At 51.0% G+C, this 16,240-nt stretch overlaps 1 protein-coding gene across 1 annotated transcript in view; it reads right to left on the bottom strand.

Moving 5' to 3' along the window:
* Rasgrf1 (Ras protein specific guanine nucleotide releasing factor 1) overlaps positions 1-16,240 on the bottom strand; it is a 102,856-nt gene that overhangs the window by 38,893 nt on the left and 47,723 nt on the right. Inside the window, exons 6-13 of the mRNA XM_051207379.1 lie at positions 15,266-15,345; positions 12,967-13,160; positions 12,432-12,541; positions 8,918-9,036; positions 7,791-7,951; positions 4,493-4,556; positions 3,489-3,625; positions 1,963-2,045 (exon numbers count right to left, since the gene is read on the bottom strand). Coding sequence (XP_051063336.1) covers positions 1,963-2,045; positions 3,489-3,625; positions 4,493-4,556; positions 7,791-7,951; positions 8,918-9,036; positions 12,432-12,541; positions 12,967-13,160; positions 15,266-15,345 — 948 coding nt within the window. The remainder of the gene's footprint in view (positions 1-1,962; positions 2,046-3,488; positions 3,626-4,492; positions 4,557-7,790; positions 7,952-8,917; positions 9,037-12,431; positions 12,542-12,966; positions 13,161-15,265; positions 15,346-16,240) is intronic.

Raw genomic sequence — 16,240 nt, forward strand, 5'->3', positions numbered from 1 at the left:
CAGGCTACTGCCTGCAGGGTACTCTAAATCCTGAGACCCCGCAGCACGGTGGGATTATTCATCATTTCTCAAACACATCGTGCTATCTTGCCTTTGTGCAAACACTCACACAGTTCCTTCTCCCTAGAATGCCTTTCCATTTAACAACCTGCAAGTGGCCTTCAGTGCCAGCACTGGGTTCCCTTTTCAAGCAATCCTTGCTCAGCTGTGCAGGTGAAGAAGCTCCATCCCCATCCCCATCCCCATCCCCGTCCCCTGGCAGCTTCCAGTACCACACAAATTGGTTTCTGCGCTCGTCTTACTCCCCATGTGGCATTTCACTGTGTCTGTGGTTCGCCGTACAGCCCTTCCTACTGGTTCCACTGTCACCACCTCTGGGCGGTCAGCAGTGTGGTGGTGAGGGGAATAATAACTGATCCATGTCAAAGAAGTTTAAGGGACTTAGTGCACCTGGAACTGTCTTTGCTGCAGCCCCATCATGATGCAGGAGAAACTCAAAGTAATAAAATTGATGTTAGAAAGGATTTACTAATAAACTTGCATAGGAGACATTAAGTCACGGGATGTAGAATTAAGGTAACCGAGGATGCAGTGCCTCCCAAACAGCTCAAAGGTTAAGTGTTATACTAACTAGGCTTGCTGGAGATAATTGGAGTTTAGCATTGCTGGGAAAACACTTGGGCCAATGTTTGTTCCCCCAGCAATTAGGCTCCATTCCCATGACAAAGAAGACACCCCTAACTTACAACCAGCCATTAGACTCATTCCTATGTTAAAGACCATGCCTCTAAGGGGCAACTCAAGTGGGCAACACAGGTGATAACTGTCGTTATGACCTGGTACATTATAAGACATAATTCTGCCAGGTGAGCAAGATGCCCCCCAGCACTGGCGGACTTGAGAAATAATCATGGCGATATCTTTGCTTTGTAAATCTCCTATCTGCCCAAGTGGCCAGACTTGCAGCCTCCTGCCTCTGTTCAAGTTGTTCAAAGTGTAACCTTTGATTGGGTCCTAAAAAGACTTAAGGATGACAGTGTATTTGGAATGAATAAGCCAAAGGCATATATAGGCTGGCAAAACTCTGTTGAAGGCTTATTCCCTTTTGTGCATTAGCCAGAACCAATCAATCACATGCTATTATTAGAGCGTTTCATTAACCTCCAAATTTGCAGTGATTTCTCACTGTGAAGACATGTAACATCAGCACACAGTGGGCTCAGCACATGCTTGCCTTTATCCGGGTGCAAAGTGTGAAAAATGGAGTCTGGCGTCTTTCAGATACTAAGCCTTGTGGTATGTGCTGTCCTAGGGCACTCACTGCAAATAGCAGAGATTCACATGGAATAGCAGCCATAGTCATCTAGACACAGGCCAGGGGGCAGTGGGGTCCTGGGAGGTATCCAGTGACATCATCAGGCTTGGGATTCACAGGTTGAGATGGAAGGCAGACAGCCAAGGTGCTGCATGGTGGGGGAAGGAGGGAGAGGGAGGTGGCCTGTGAGGGGGACATCACTGGAGGAAAGTCAGATTATGGAAGCTGTGCTACATGGGGGCAGGGACTGGGGAAACTGTCCCTTGTCCCCAGGGACTATTCAAATAGATGCAGTGGCCCTGAAGTTGCACCCTGCAAATAGGTTTTAAATGTATTTCTGAAATATTCTGTTTTTTGTTTTGTGATTAGAAGAAAAATCCTTAAGAAACAGTATGTGCAATTTTCAACGTGTAAATAAAAACATATTTATAAAAAGCCAACATGCACAAAGTCAACCAACCATGACAGAAGCTATGCCAAAGCAGTCTTCTAAACAGACATTCACTCAAAGCATGAAGCTGACACCCCAACCCTCCATCACAATCCCTGGGTCTTTCCAGCCCCTGCTGCAGGTGGCCCTGCTCAGGCCCTAGCTGTGTCTGATTGGTGCTCAGTTTCTGGAGTGCAAACAGGATAAGGACACTTACTTGATCATCTGTGGCACAGTGACCTTGGAGTTTTCTTCAAATGCATTCATCATGAGTCCATTGCACCGGATATTGTCCACACACTGGAAACAGAGGGGACCCTGGGCTCAGAAGTCAGTCTCCATACTGGGCCCCAGACCCAGCACACAGGGTCCTCAGGCTTCAGGGGCACTGTCTAGGCAAGGGCAAGGCCAACACAGCATCATTCAAATTCTGGAAGTCAGGTGACCTTTTGGGACTGACTTGGCCATCTTGAATCTGTTTCCCTATCTTCCCAGATGGGTTTAGTGACCCTTCTTTACCAGGGTGTTTGCCAAGCAGATGCCTCAGATTCTGGGCACTCTGTTGCATCGTTTGAGACCACTGTTAAGAAAAGGGTTGGGTTCCATCTGGGCAAAACTCAAAAGGATAGATTTACACTCTGCATAATCCCATGTTGCCTTGGTTCTCTGTGGATCCTAGAGGAGCAGGTTGCCAGAAGGCCTAGCCACTTGATGTCCCCTGGACCCAACAATGCTGATGTCTGTAACTTTATGTACTGCCTGGATGTTCGTTCAATGCAGAGTTCATAATATGAAAGTAATTCCTTGGTATTTTGTTATCACTCTATCTGGAAGGTTCTTGCAACTTTTTTTTTTTCTTCAGTTCTGGAGATCAAACCCTGCTTTGGAGCAGGGCAGAGAGGTAAGGCAGCTGGGAGCTGGTGAGGGAGGCCCTCTAGGCACACTGGGTACCCTGCCCTCTCCAAGTCCCCGAGGCATAGGGACTTGGCTGTGCCAGACACAGCTGCCCTTTCTGCAGCCAGGGGCTCTCCTGAGCTTGCCTGTATAGCCTTGCAGAGTGGATGGCCACAGGCAGACACCTGGGACCTGGCTCCTGCCTTTATGGGGCTGCCCTTTGCCTTCTGGAACACAAGCCTGCTGGAGTGGCAAGCCTGTTACTCCATTCAATTTCCCACCTCTTGTACTCTCAGTGCCCCAAAGTCCTGGGCTGCTGCCTTTCCAGGAGAAGCCAGTGCTTCTGCCTAATGGTTAAATGGTGGTGGGGTGAGGAAACGATGCTACAGCTTGCAACAGGCAAAGGACACAACTCCGTATTTCTCTGGCAAATGGATACTGGCTAGGACTTCAGGAGACTACCCTGGTTCTCTGGAGTAAGTGCCCAAGTGTCTCAGAACTGTGGGGCTCTCTCTTCAAGTTCTGCTCTAGCTAACATTCTTGGATGGCAGCACATTGTGTGTGTGTGTGTGTGTGTGTGTGTGTGTGTGTGTGCATATACACACCCAGAGATCAGACTGAAGTGCAGACACCCTTGCCATTCACAGGTCTGGGGAGGAAAGTCTGGCAGTCTTAGGGTTTAAAACCACACTGTAAATGGCATGCTTTGGCTGACTCAGTCGGGGCTGGGACCATGGAGCTGGAGGGTTCTTGTCTTCTCCAATAGAACAATGCCACTGTGTCCTGTCCACCTCACCAGGTCAGACATGAAGGGACAATGTGCTCTGGGGAACAGGCAGTGCTGCTCACCTGGCTGATGTCACTGGTCCACGCTGCCTTCTCCTGCCTGGATGAAGCCACCAGGATGACCGTGAAGGGTGGGGACTCCTTTGGCTCCACCCCGATCTTAAAATCCAAGTGGTCTATGTCCTGGGCATTTCCTTTGGCTTTTCCAGTGACAAAATATGAGGTTAGCAGAGTGAGTGTGGGTGCTAGTAAGCTGGGTAAGGTTCTCTGAGCCCCAACTTAGACACCAGCAGAGACTCCATGACGAGGCCAAGCCACTGGCCGCTCCTTTTAGAATAGTGTTTTTTGGCTAGGTGAGAGTCACCATTTCAAACGGGAGAGAACAGAGGATCTGGCATGGACAAGTAACTTACAGGCACGCAGATTCTTGATTCAGAGCTCGAGTCACTGAGGAGTATGTCCTCTGCCCTCACTGCACCAATGGGTTCTGAGCCAGGACTTAACTAAGTCTCCTAGCAGGGAGGCAGCTAAGTCAAGGTTAGACGGGGACTCACAACCAAGCCTTCCCCCTAACACCTGGGACAAACAACTTCAGCATCTGGAGCTTTTATGGACTGGGCTGAACATTTAGTTTGGTTTACAGCTCTCCAATGTGAAAGTAAATTCCAGCTATTTTATCACTGACATTCAACTCTCCTTTTGGTGCTGGAGATCAAATCCAGGGCACCACACGCACTAGGCCCTGGAACTCTTGAGAGCGGTTACTGGAAAGAGTAAGTTCACAGTGTCAAGATCTTCCCTCTGGGGGCACACACTGTGAGCTGCCTGCCACAGTCTGGGTTGTTCTCGTCTTTCTGCATCTGGGTCAGAGTCTACCATGTTTAAGCACCTGCTCTTCCTGCCAACTTTGGTGAGTGTGTGTGTGTGTGTATGTGTGTGTGTGTGTATGAGAGAGAGAGAAAGCACAAGAGAGAGAGAGAGAACAAGAGGGAGAGAACACGAGAGAGAGAGAGAGAGAGAGAGAGAGAGAGAGAGCATGAGCACAAATAAGCAGCTTGTACACCCACCTTCCTCTTCTGTGTTTTCTGGTTCCTCCATTAAGGTGCAATCGATGAGGGATATGACTCCATTCTGAAAAAAGAGCAGCAGGCACCATTTTGGACCAGGAGTCCATGTGTAAGAGTAGGAGTTCCAGAAACTAAGGGCTGGAAGAAGGGCCTCTACACCAAGCAGTCACACCTCCGTGTGTGTGTGTGTGTGTGTGTGTGTGTGTGTGTGTGTGTGTGGCATATGCCGAGTGGGCACTTTGGTTTGTAAGCAAAGGACGTTGGCTTCCTTTACGAAGTCCACTGAGGTGGGTGAAGTGAGGTTTTCTTAGGGAGACCACCCCTGATGAAGGCTGAGGTCAAACTGTGGGCAGACGGACCAGAATCTGTCCTGTTAGGCTTGCTCATGTCTAATCAGCATCTCTGAGAATTACGTCCTACCACTAAAGCTATACAAACTTGAAATCCTGTTCTTGGCCAACCCCTCCTGTTACCAATGGTAAGATAGGCCAACTTTATGGATCCATTATATGTGTTGCTGAGCTTATTTTATGGAATCATAAATGAAGTTAGAGAGGTTAAGTGACTGCTCAAGTCTCCTGGTCAGCTCTTGGTGGGGTCCTGAGAAGGCCTCAGGGCCCTCAGCCCAGCCCCAGGTCAACACTCATTTCCCATGATCAGGAATAAAGAAAGGACACCGTGAGAACACTTGGGACAGGGACTGACCACAGTAATCATCATTCGAGGCCTTGCTGCTAGCCATATGACAAGTTCATTATCACAGGCTTTACAGTGATGTTAACTTACTGAGAATTTATTGTACCAGGCACTGGGACTCCCTCTGCATTCCTGGGCAGTATTTTCATATCCGGATAAGGAAACGGAGGCTTAGTGAGGTCACCTGACTTGTCTGAGGTCTGCCTGGTACTCCCAGCGATGCTCTGATCCTACGTCCCTTTCATGCAGGCTATTCTTTGAAAATTGTCTTTATTTTAGTTTGTGTGTATGCATGCGTACATGTGTGTTCATGGAATGTGTGTGCAGGTGCCCATGGAGGCCAGAGGAGGAAGTGAGATGCTTAGGAGCTGGAGTTCCAGGCAGCCCTGAGCCATCTGAGTGCTGGGAACCAGACTCAGTCACCTGGAAGGGCGGGGGCTCTTCACTCCTGAGCTGTCCCCAGCTCCCAGTCTAACCCTTTAAAACCCAAAGAAAATAACCACCATGAAAACACGAACCTCCAGCCTCCGATCAAGAAACCGCGATAGGGTCGCCAGATCAACCTGTCCGTGCTCACCCTACTGTGGAGCGACAGGAGACTTGACCCTCCCAACCCAGACAGAGACATCTGGAGTGGAACTTGGAGCTAACAATTAATGAAAGCCTCCCTTGACACACAATTTGGTTGGAACTGGAGTGTTTAATATTTGTAAATTAATTTCTCCATGTGCAGCCAACCAGCTAATTTGTTGACATGTTAACATAAGCAGGGTATTCCCCTGAAGCCAGCTCTTGATCTAATAGCTCAACGGGAAGCTACGGACCAGGCATCCAGGTCCCCAAAGGAAGGTTTCTCTGATGCCCTCACTTAATTAAGGGCACCTTCTGGCCTTTCCTTTCCAGGCTGCACGTTCACATTTGAAATCCCATCTTCTTGCACAGGATGGACAGTGTGGGGAGAGATGGCAGCGTAGAGAGACAAGGTCTTGTAATGAGCAGAGCAAATTTATAGGGACTGTCAGCTCACTGACAGGCACCCCCCATGCAATGTTTCTGTGGGAATAGCATTCTCTGACTGATGAAGTCACTGAAGGATGTTTGCAGGGTCACATGTGTTGTGGGCCCGTTGGGGTTCAGGGCAATGGGACTAGCAGTGAGTTGTGTTGAGGGAGGTTTTCCAAAGACGAGGGAAGGCTGTGCAGTTGGGTACACCTGCAGGAGCAAAGGCCCGGGGGTCTGAGAACTTCTTCCCCTTTACCTACTGGGATGGTCCAGGCCACTGAGCTTGTGCTACAAGAGGGCAGATGTGGTGGCAACAGTTCAGCAGCCTCCCAGGGTCACCTGCCCTGAGGAGGGCTTCCTGTGGTAGAGGAGTGGGTGTCTGAGAACCTTTGCCTGGAGAAAGATGTTACTCGTTGCTCTAATCGTATGCTAGAGGGGATCCCCCACTTGCCCCAGCATCCCTATCCATACACCGTACACACACACAGACAGACAGACACACACACACAGACAGACAGACAGACACACACAGACAGACACACACACACACAGACACACACAGACACACACACACAGACAGACACACACAGACACACACACAGACACACACACACACAGACAGACACACACACACACAGACAGACACACACACACAGACACACACACAGACACACAGACACAGACACACACACACACACAGAGACACAGACACACACACACACAGACAGACACACACACACAGACACACACACAGACACACAGACACAGACAGACAGACACACACACACACAGACACACACAGACAGACACACACACACACAGACACACACACACAGACATACACACACACAGACACACACACAGACACACAGACACAGACACACACACACACACAGAGACACAGACACACACACACACACAGACAGACACACACACACACACACAGACACACAGACACAGACACACACACAGACACACACACAGACACACACACAGACACACACACAGACACACACACAGACACACACAGACAGAAACACACAGACACACAGACACAGACACACACACAGACACACACACACAGACACACACAGACAGACACACACACACAGACACACACACACAGACACACACACACAGACACACACAGACAGACAGACACACACAGACACACACACAGACACACACACAGACACACACACACAGACACACACACACACAGACACACACACACAGACACACACACACACACACGCATGCATGCACGCACGCACCAGCCTATGCTCATACTTGTGTCTTGAAAGTTCTGTTAGAACTCCTGGCCAGCTGTGGGAGTCCCTGGAGCCTGATGCCATCTTCCCAGTTCCCATGCTTTCTTCAGCAAGAGATATCATGGGATGTCTGCTTATTCCTGCCCTCAGTCTCAGTTTAACCAAGGCGTGTATGTGTGTATGCAGGCGTGTGCTCACACACACAGTCCCGCCTAAGTGCTTCAGCAGCCTACTGTACCGTCAACCTCGGGCCCTGAAGTCAGGGCAGAGCCTGTGAGCCGGAGCCCCAGGCCTCGCAGCTCCTCTCCAGCTCCTCTCTGCAGCCTTACCTTGGTCAGGTGCAGTTTCCCTCCGGAGCCTCTGGTGCAGATGATGAGGTGTTTGGAGAACAGGAAGCACTGCCGTTCGCCCTCCTTCTTAAGGGACAGAGATCCCAGGCGCCCCCTGGTGATCTTGCCCTTTTCTGACATGGGCACCTGGATGAGGGAACCTGGGGAGCAGGGGTGGTGGAGAGGAGGCTAGCCCTCAGATGACACCAATGACGCCACCCCCTGGCCCGGCCCTAGAGGCTGAGGTGCAGCCCCAATGGTCGTGAGACAAGGTACCCCAAATACCCTGGCCACTCCTCCCAGCCCAGCCCCAAAGCCAGGTGGTGGGGATAATGACAGCCCTATATAGGACCTCACAACCTCCCAGCCAGGGACCAGGGGCTTGGCAAGCAAAGGGGGCTCTGAAAAAAAAATGGTGAGCTGGCTGAGGTCTGGGAATGTCACTGAAGGATGAAGCTGAACAAACAGAGGCGGGCTCTCGTGTATATTGCCACAGCAGACATCACCAATCAATCACAGTGCTTAGCTTCAGGGCCTGGGCTGAGCATGTGATCCTCAGTGTATTGCAGTAGAAAGCCATTGCTAGGCTGACTAGCCAAAGCTGGGTAGAGGGGATGCTGGGGTCTATTTGGGGGCAGAGATTCATCTGAGGCACACAGCATGTGCTGAGTTTCCCATAGACCACGAGAGTGGCACAAGGTGACCTTTGATGTCTCCAAGTCACCAGGAGCGCAACAGGGCCATACTCTCAAGGTGAGCAGGAGGCAGAGGTGACCCATTTCAGGGAGAACGACTAAGCGTGGCTTCCTTTCCCCGACTTCCCCCCAACCCGCCATTCCCAGAGCCAGTCACTATCTGTCCTCATCCTGTCCCCTACTCTCTCCCTGAAAGAACTGGTTAGTGCTTACATCAAAAAGCCCGAGGCTAACCTAGGTAGTAGACTCGTATTTGGCATGCAGGAAACTGAGTAGCATGTGTATGTGTACAGATTCTGCTTCCAGGCAGACCTATTGCACCCCAGCAGTTCAGAACACTCCACAACCACAGTGGCAGGCCAGTCCACTGGGGACATCCAGTGTTGCCCATCTCCCAGGGACCCCTCGGTGGGGGCTCAGCAGCTGCCCTACCTTGTCGCACGAAGGTCTGGCTGGTGTCAAGGAGGATCTCACAGCCCTCGATGATCATGCGCTCGATGGCCAGGTTTTTCCGGATGTTTTCCGTCTCACTGACTTCATCGTGCATGATCCTGGGGGAGACAGGAAGTAAGGGACATGCTGTGCCACTTGCAGGGGGGAGGGGAATGCTGTGCTCTCTGGGCAGCCCGAAGAAGAGAAGCTTGGGGGTGGGACCTGTAGTTAAGAAGGTGAAGGCGATGTATTTCAATTGAGTAGCAACTATGCAGGACACTGTCCAGGCTCCACCTGGTTTCATACCCTGGCAGCCAAGGAGCCAGGTGCTTATTTTAGAAAAACTGAAATGGAAATTGGCAGCCAGGACGCAGGCCAGTCGTATTTCAGTGTTAAACATTGTAGGATAGATCACAGGTCCAGCTCAGGAGGGAGGTGTGAGCCCAGGACACCCCTATTTGTTACTCTTGTCTCACTATACACTATTATCATCTGTAGAGCAAACAAAGTTCATTACCCCTGTGTTCTTTTCCTCAGGCTGTCCTCTCCCCCTTGCTGGGAACTGAACTCAGGGTCTTGAGGATGCTAGTCAAGTGTTCTACCACTACCGCTACACCCCAGATCTTTCTCACATATCTTTGTATGGCTGCATTTTTAATGTTACATGGGGCCAAGAATGGCCTGAGATTTTGGAGTTCCTGCCAATTCTGTTGGCTTAGGTAAATATTGGCCTTCACCTTGTTATCTAGCTGCCTTCTTGGAGGAAAAGAATTTGTTCCTTTCTGTCTTCTGCATGTCCCATAGTTTCCAGAAGATGGCGCCATTTAATTACTTTGGAAAAAATAGGTTTTGTGTGTGTGTGTGTGTGTGTGTGTGTGTGTGTGTGTGTGTGTGTGTGTAGGGGGGAGGTGGAGGGGGCAGGGACGGGGCGGAGAGCAGGGAGGTAGTGCTCTCTGGCAATTTTGCCCTGGTGGGTTTCCAGGCTTTTTTGGAAAGCAATGAATACTTTTGGGAAAGGGGGAGCTCTGGAAAAATACCCCACTCACTTCAAGAACACATCTTACGCCTTTCTGCCAATTTTTGAGACTCTACAGTCAATGAATGCCACCTAGACCAGTATGGTTTAACCTCAGGGAAATAGACTCTGCTTGGGTAGGCTACAGGATGAGTAAACCACTCAAGCCTCGAGTCAGCTGATGCTCAGTTTCCCATGTGCAGAACGCCGGGGAAGAGGTGGGCAGCAGCATTCCATCCCTGCTTGGTTTTCATCTGGCTTAGGGACTCTCCAGGGTCTAGACTGCCTTGATTCTCATAGCCTCAGTCCCTGGGCCTTGTTTGAGCGTGGCCAGTGGCACTGAGAACATTTCTCATGGTGAAGTTTTGCTGGGGTGTGTTTGACCCCGAAAGGCACAAAGGGGCGATGCCACAGTGGCAGGCAGACTTGACAAGGGCATTCTACAGCTGTCAGGACAAGTTCTGTTTCAGATGTTGTTGGGGTCCCATGTGCACATGTAGCTCGTGGACTCTGAGGGACCCTGGGGAACTGGAACTGACGGTCTGTGCTACAGTGGTTGAGGATAGGATGGTAAAAGAAAGGCCTGGTCCTTAGAGGCAGTGCAGCTAGGGGTGTTGAAGTACAGTTCTGAGAACAGCTGGTGTGTGATGTCTGCTGGAGAAGGAGGTGTGGTTCCTAGCTTGGTCTGGACAGAACTTGGCTCTGATGGGTTCAGTCCTGCCGGGACACTTCCTTCAGCACTCTGTGTGTGTATGTGTGTGTGTGTGTGTGTGTGTGTGTGTGTGAGAGAGAGAGAGAGAGAGAGAGAGAGAGAGAGAGAGAGAGAGAGAGAGAGAGAGAACACTCCAATGTGCCATTAGGGCTGGGCTCAGGTGAAGGTTCAGGTGTTAGGTGGAATGAAGAGGGGCAGGATGCATACCTAGGTCTTAGGTCTCTCCAGCCCCCCCATTTGTACCAGGACCTGCATCTCTCAATGATGAAGAACCTCAGGGGTCATTCTAACGCCCCTCCCCTCCATGACCAGCGCATAGGATTTGGTTCCAGAACGTGGAAGGCAGAGAGGGTCCTTTCTTCCTGGCACTGACTCCACCCCTCTGCAGCACACCCTGATACTATGCCTACTCTGGTCCCCCCTCGAGCCTCACTAACTCTGGGTTCCAGAAGGATCGGGATAGGCAGCCTGTTTCCTTCCCATCCAACTGCCACCTACCTGGCTAGCCTTTGCTGGCTTCCGGAAGCTGAGCCTCCCTGCCCCTCACCTTCTAATCCCCTGATCACCAGGCCCTTCTCAGTTTGGAACCTCCACCCAGGCTCAATTCTAGGCTCTGGTGTCTTCCTGTTGGAAGTCACTCCTGTGGTAATTGAATGGATGAAGGCTCTCAATTCCAGACTCTAGAGCCCTCCTTTCTGGTCTCCTCCACTTGAGTAGCTAATAGCATCTCAAGTTCCACATGATTCCCAGGGGAGCTCCGGACCCCCGACACTATCTGTCTTGGTTAAGGCCACACAGGTCTGGAATCACTAGTTTTTCTCATTTTCTCACCCCAGCCATTGGGAATTCCTAGCTCTGCCTTTGAGCTCTAGTTCCAATCTAGACTGTTTCCCATTCCCCAGAACCTCAGTGGGGGTGTGAAAGGGCTTCCTCTCCTGCAGCTGCTCTTACAGAGGAAGAGTCCCACCCTTGAGTGTAGGACAGAGGCAGGGCCAGGGGAGGGGTCTGGACAAGAGTGTCCGAAATGGCCACAGCTCATCCACCTGCCACTCCTGCTGTCAATGGGAGCCTGGTCACATGAAGGCTGGTCACCTGGAATCCCCCTCCTTGGGGAGCTCTTATCATCATTTATTTATTTATTTATTTATTTATTTATTTATTTATTGAGACAGGGTCTCATGGAGATGGCCTCGAAAGTTCAACTTCTGATCCTCCTGCCTCCATTTCAAAAGTGCTGGAGTTAACAGGCTAACATACCTGGTTTTATCTAGTACTGGCTTCATACATGCTGGGCAAGCATGCCATTAGCTAAGCTATATCTCCAGCATTGTTTCCATTTGCAACATTTTTTTTTTAATAAGGTCTTATGTAACTTATGTTGGCTTCCAACTTGCATGCAGTAGAGGCTGGCTTTGAACATCTGCCCTTCCTGCCTCCACCTTGTGAGTACTGGGATTATAGATGTCTAGCACCACACCTGGCTCACTACAGGGTTTGGCAAGTTGACACTGAAAAAGAGGACAAACATGTGTTGAAAGCTACTGGAAACTCCCTCTTGCGGGTGACAGGTCCACTCGAATGCACAGGGTTGTGCAGGGTCCATCTGCGCAGGGACAGCACACAACACTTGCTGCTTCATCCAGGCCTGTGTATAAGCTGCATAGGTCAGTCAGGGGACCCAGTTCTTTGAAGGGAGGCAGGCTATGCCTTCCTTCATATCTCCCCCTGAGGAAACTGGCACCCCTGCCCTGCCCTGCCCACCCTCTGCACCGCGGCTAGGCACTCACCTGGACAGTTCTTCTAGTTTGGATTTGGCATAGTCCAGGCTGTTGCGCTCCACGTGCTCATGAGGTGTGTGGGCCAGCAGCTCATGGAGTGTCAGGATGTACCTGGGGATCTGTGAGAGGCAGGGGACATGGAGGGACAGAGCGAGGGAGATGAGGGATAGGTGGAAAGGCAGAAAGGGACAGGGAGCCAAGGAGGGGCAGGGCAAGGAGGGAGAGATGGTGATAACAGACAAGAGATGTGGGGCAGTGAGGGTGAGGGAGAGAGAGAGGGGGGTGGGCAAGAATGATCCTTTGAACCCAGTGGGCAAAGGAGGAAAGCAGGCTGCATTTCTGACCTGCCTGGAGCGCCAGGAAGATGGGGACCCCATTGACTGTCTCTAGGGACTGCCCCTCACCTTCCCCACTGCTGGAGCGGACAAGCACATGGGAAGTCAGCTTGCGCTCCACCTGCCGGGATTGTTGGGGACTGTGTCCTGCCAGCTGAGCCCTCAGTGCCCCCGCCCCAGCCTGCTCCCTTGAAGATCATGGCAGCCACCTGGAACATGGGGTAGGTGAGGAAGGTCTCCAGTGTGCGCTCCTCGCAGTCGGGCTTGGCCTCATATTGCTTCAGAAGCTTGTCAAAGTCCCGGTTCTGCTTGCAGTGTGCTAGGATCTGGAGGCTGTATTGGTGGTTGCGGACGAACTCCTGGTAGATGTTGAGCATGGGCAGCAGGATGTCGAACAGGTCGGCTGCAGGGCAGGTGGGGTCAGCAGGCCACAGGGACCCCGGGGCTAGATGTCCCCAGGCCTTTGGCTGTGTGAGGGGTTCAAATCCCCACTCCAGGGAGTAACCTCTTTGGAGGTTACACTGATATACCAGCCTTATCCCTGAGCAAAAGTGGGTGCTGAGACGTGGGCTGTCTTGTGACAGCTGTGACTGAAAGGGCTTAGAGAGATGCTTCAGGGGCCCATACCCTGGTGGCTGTGGCTTCCTGGGGGTCTGCTCAGGGCAGCCCCCTCCAACTGAAGAAAACAGGCTTATAGCTGTTTATAAGCTCACACCTTATCAATGATGGGTCCACGTGGAGTGTGGCCAGCCCTTGCCTCAACTCCAAGCGTCTCTGTAAGAGGCAGGATCTCTCTTTCTCTCTCTCGGTGTGTGTGTGTGTGAGTGGGCACATGTGTGTATGAGCACATGTGATGTGCCTCTGTGTGTTTGTATGTGGAAGCCAGAGCTTAACCTTCAGTGCCATTGCTCAGGAGGTTTCTTACTGGTGCTCAGGAGGTTTCTTACTGGTACTCAGGTTTTGCTCATTAGGTTAGGTTGGCCAGAGAGCCCCAGGGATTCACCTGTCTCTGCCTCCCCAGCACTGACTGGGAATATAAATGCATGTCAAGTCCAGCTTTTTTTTTTAAAGCTTATTTTATTTTATGCATGTGTTTTGTAGGTCTCAGAGACACTCGGGACAAATGGCTGAGGTGCCTATGAACATACCATAGCAGACACTGGCTGCCAGAGTCTCCTATCACAGCAGCTACCTGTTTCAGAGTCCTTGTTCCTGGCAGCACTTCTTACACTAAGCCCCTGCCCCAAATGTCTCCAGCTCCTGAGCTTCCTTTCCTTTCCCTCAGCTTCTCTTCCCTATATAACTCAGACATTTTGGCCAGTGCTCTCTTGGTCTCTTGGCTCCTGGTTCCTGGTTCCTCTCTTGGCCTTTTTCCTCTCTCTTCCTTTTTCAATCTTCCAATGTCTCTCTATATTCTCATAGTTCAGTTCAAGTCTGTTGGCTTGGTTCAGTCTGGGCCCTTCCATATGCCTATGTCTGTTTTCTCCCTTATATCTTATGATAAAAAACCTTCTCAATCATAGCAGTGAACCACCACGGCATGCAGTACCCACGGTGGCCAGAAGAGGGTATCAGATTTCCCCTGGAACTGGAGTTAGCCTCCATGTGCATGGTTGAGAACCAGACCTGAGTCCTCTGCTTGAGCTATAAGTACCATCCTCCAGGCCCTGGCTCCAGCTTTTAATGTGGCTCTGGGGACTGCACTCAGGTCATCATTGCTCTGAGGTGTCTTTGACATGAGACACACCCTCCTTGGAGGGCTATCTCTGTCTGGCTCTGACAGCTTAGAACCAATAGAAGAGCTAGCTGATTGCTGGGATTGTAGTATGTACAGTGAGGGACACTGGAACATTATACAGCCACCAAGAAACTCAGCATGAGACAACTGGGCGTGAAAAAAAATGCTCCACCTACCATGGTAAGTTAAAATGTAACTGCATTGCACACCTTTAATCACAGCACTTAGGAGGCAGAGGTAGGCAGATCTCTCTCTACCAGTTCAAGGCCAGCCTGGTCTACACAGCAAGTTCCAGGGCAGCTAGGGATACAATAGAGACCTTGCCTCAAAACAATTAAAAAAAACCAAAAACCAAAAAACAAAACCCAAATAAACGAACAGATTAAAACCCCAGCATAATGTAATAAGCGAATGTAAGCAAACAAATGAAATGTCTTTTATAAACAAGCTTCGAACTGTTCAGGTCACTAAGTTTCTGGTTGTGTTAAAAATGGGAAAGGAAAACACTCAGACTCTCAGAGAATGTGGAAGGGAACATAGCAGTGTTTGGGGTGGTTGTCTTTGGGGAACAGAGTAGCGGGGGACAACTTGAGTGTTTTCTACTTTTCTGGAGTTTGAGGCATTTCTGAGTGGGCATATTCCTAGGTGGGCATGTTGTCTTTTGAAAGGGAAAGTGGAAGGTTCTCCTAAGAGCATGTGGTGATTGTCTTTCTCCTCTCAGGGGACTCCGGGTCCCCTGAGGATAGGGTCCCAGGGGTTTAGCTACTCACCCAGCACCAGGGTGGGCCAGCTGGAGATGCGGGCCTTCAGGCCTTGGTAGAAGATCTGATGTAGGAACATGATGGTCTCACTGAAAGGAAAAGCACGGATGAGCTCCTGCCTGGGCTTCCTCCCTCCCTGCAGAGGAACACATCAGTGCTGCACCAAACGCAGAGCCCTCAGTCAGAACTCCAACCACCTAAGCGCTGGAGCATCAACCCCTACACGAGCCCCTCTGCACAGGGGATGCCAGCCCACAGAGATGGCAGAGAAGAGAGGCTGCGGCCAGCAGTCTCCTGTGCACGAGAAGCCCTCCCTGCTGTCTCCCCTTACTCCCCTGCCCCAAGGTATTGGAGAGACCTGGAGAATACAGAACACCAGCCACGCATGGTCAGTGGGAAGAGATGGGGCTTGGGACCTACAGGGTGAAGTTGGTATCTGACTTGGACTCTTTTCTAGCTGCGTGTCCTCCAGCAAGACACCTAAAATATCTCTGAAGCCCAAATCTGTCTGTGTGAAATAAGCTGGAGTGAAGAATCTCCTGCTACCGTGGTGCAGCTTGGGTGCCTGGTATACTGTAGGTGCCTTGCAGAGTCCGGAACTCTGCGATGCCTTTATTCTGGGGAATCTAAACCAGGGAGCTAAAAGACTCAGAGTTCTGGCCTTTGTCACCATGACACACATTCGCACACTCAGAGAGCGCGGCCTAGGCAGCCTAGCCCTGGCTGGGGTTCACACTGGCCTTGGTCCTTCCCCCTTTCCCTCTCTCCTCAAAGTGGCTGGTTCCAGAGCACAGCCAGAGGCCTCTCTCAGGACAAGTTTATAACAGAAGAGAAACTAAGGGACAGGTGACAACTACCCCCTCCTGAGGGCATCTGTCCTACCCTTCCTTCTGGTTCCTCTGTGTTCACAGCTGCCTGCCCAGCTCCCTCTATAAACAGATGGGGGGGCCCTCAAACATGGAGGAGACCTGTGGGGCTCACTAC

Source organism: Phodopus roborovskii, unplaced genomic scaffold (genome assembly GCF_943737965.1).
Source record: "Phodopus roborovskii unplaced genomic scaffold, PHOROB, whole genome shotgun sequence".
NCBI classification, from domain to species: Eukaryota; Metazoa; Chordata; class Mammalia; order Rodentia; family Cricetidae; genus Phodopus; species Phodopus roborovskii.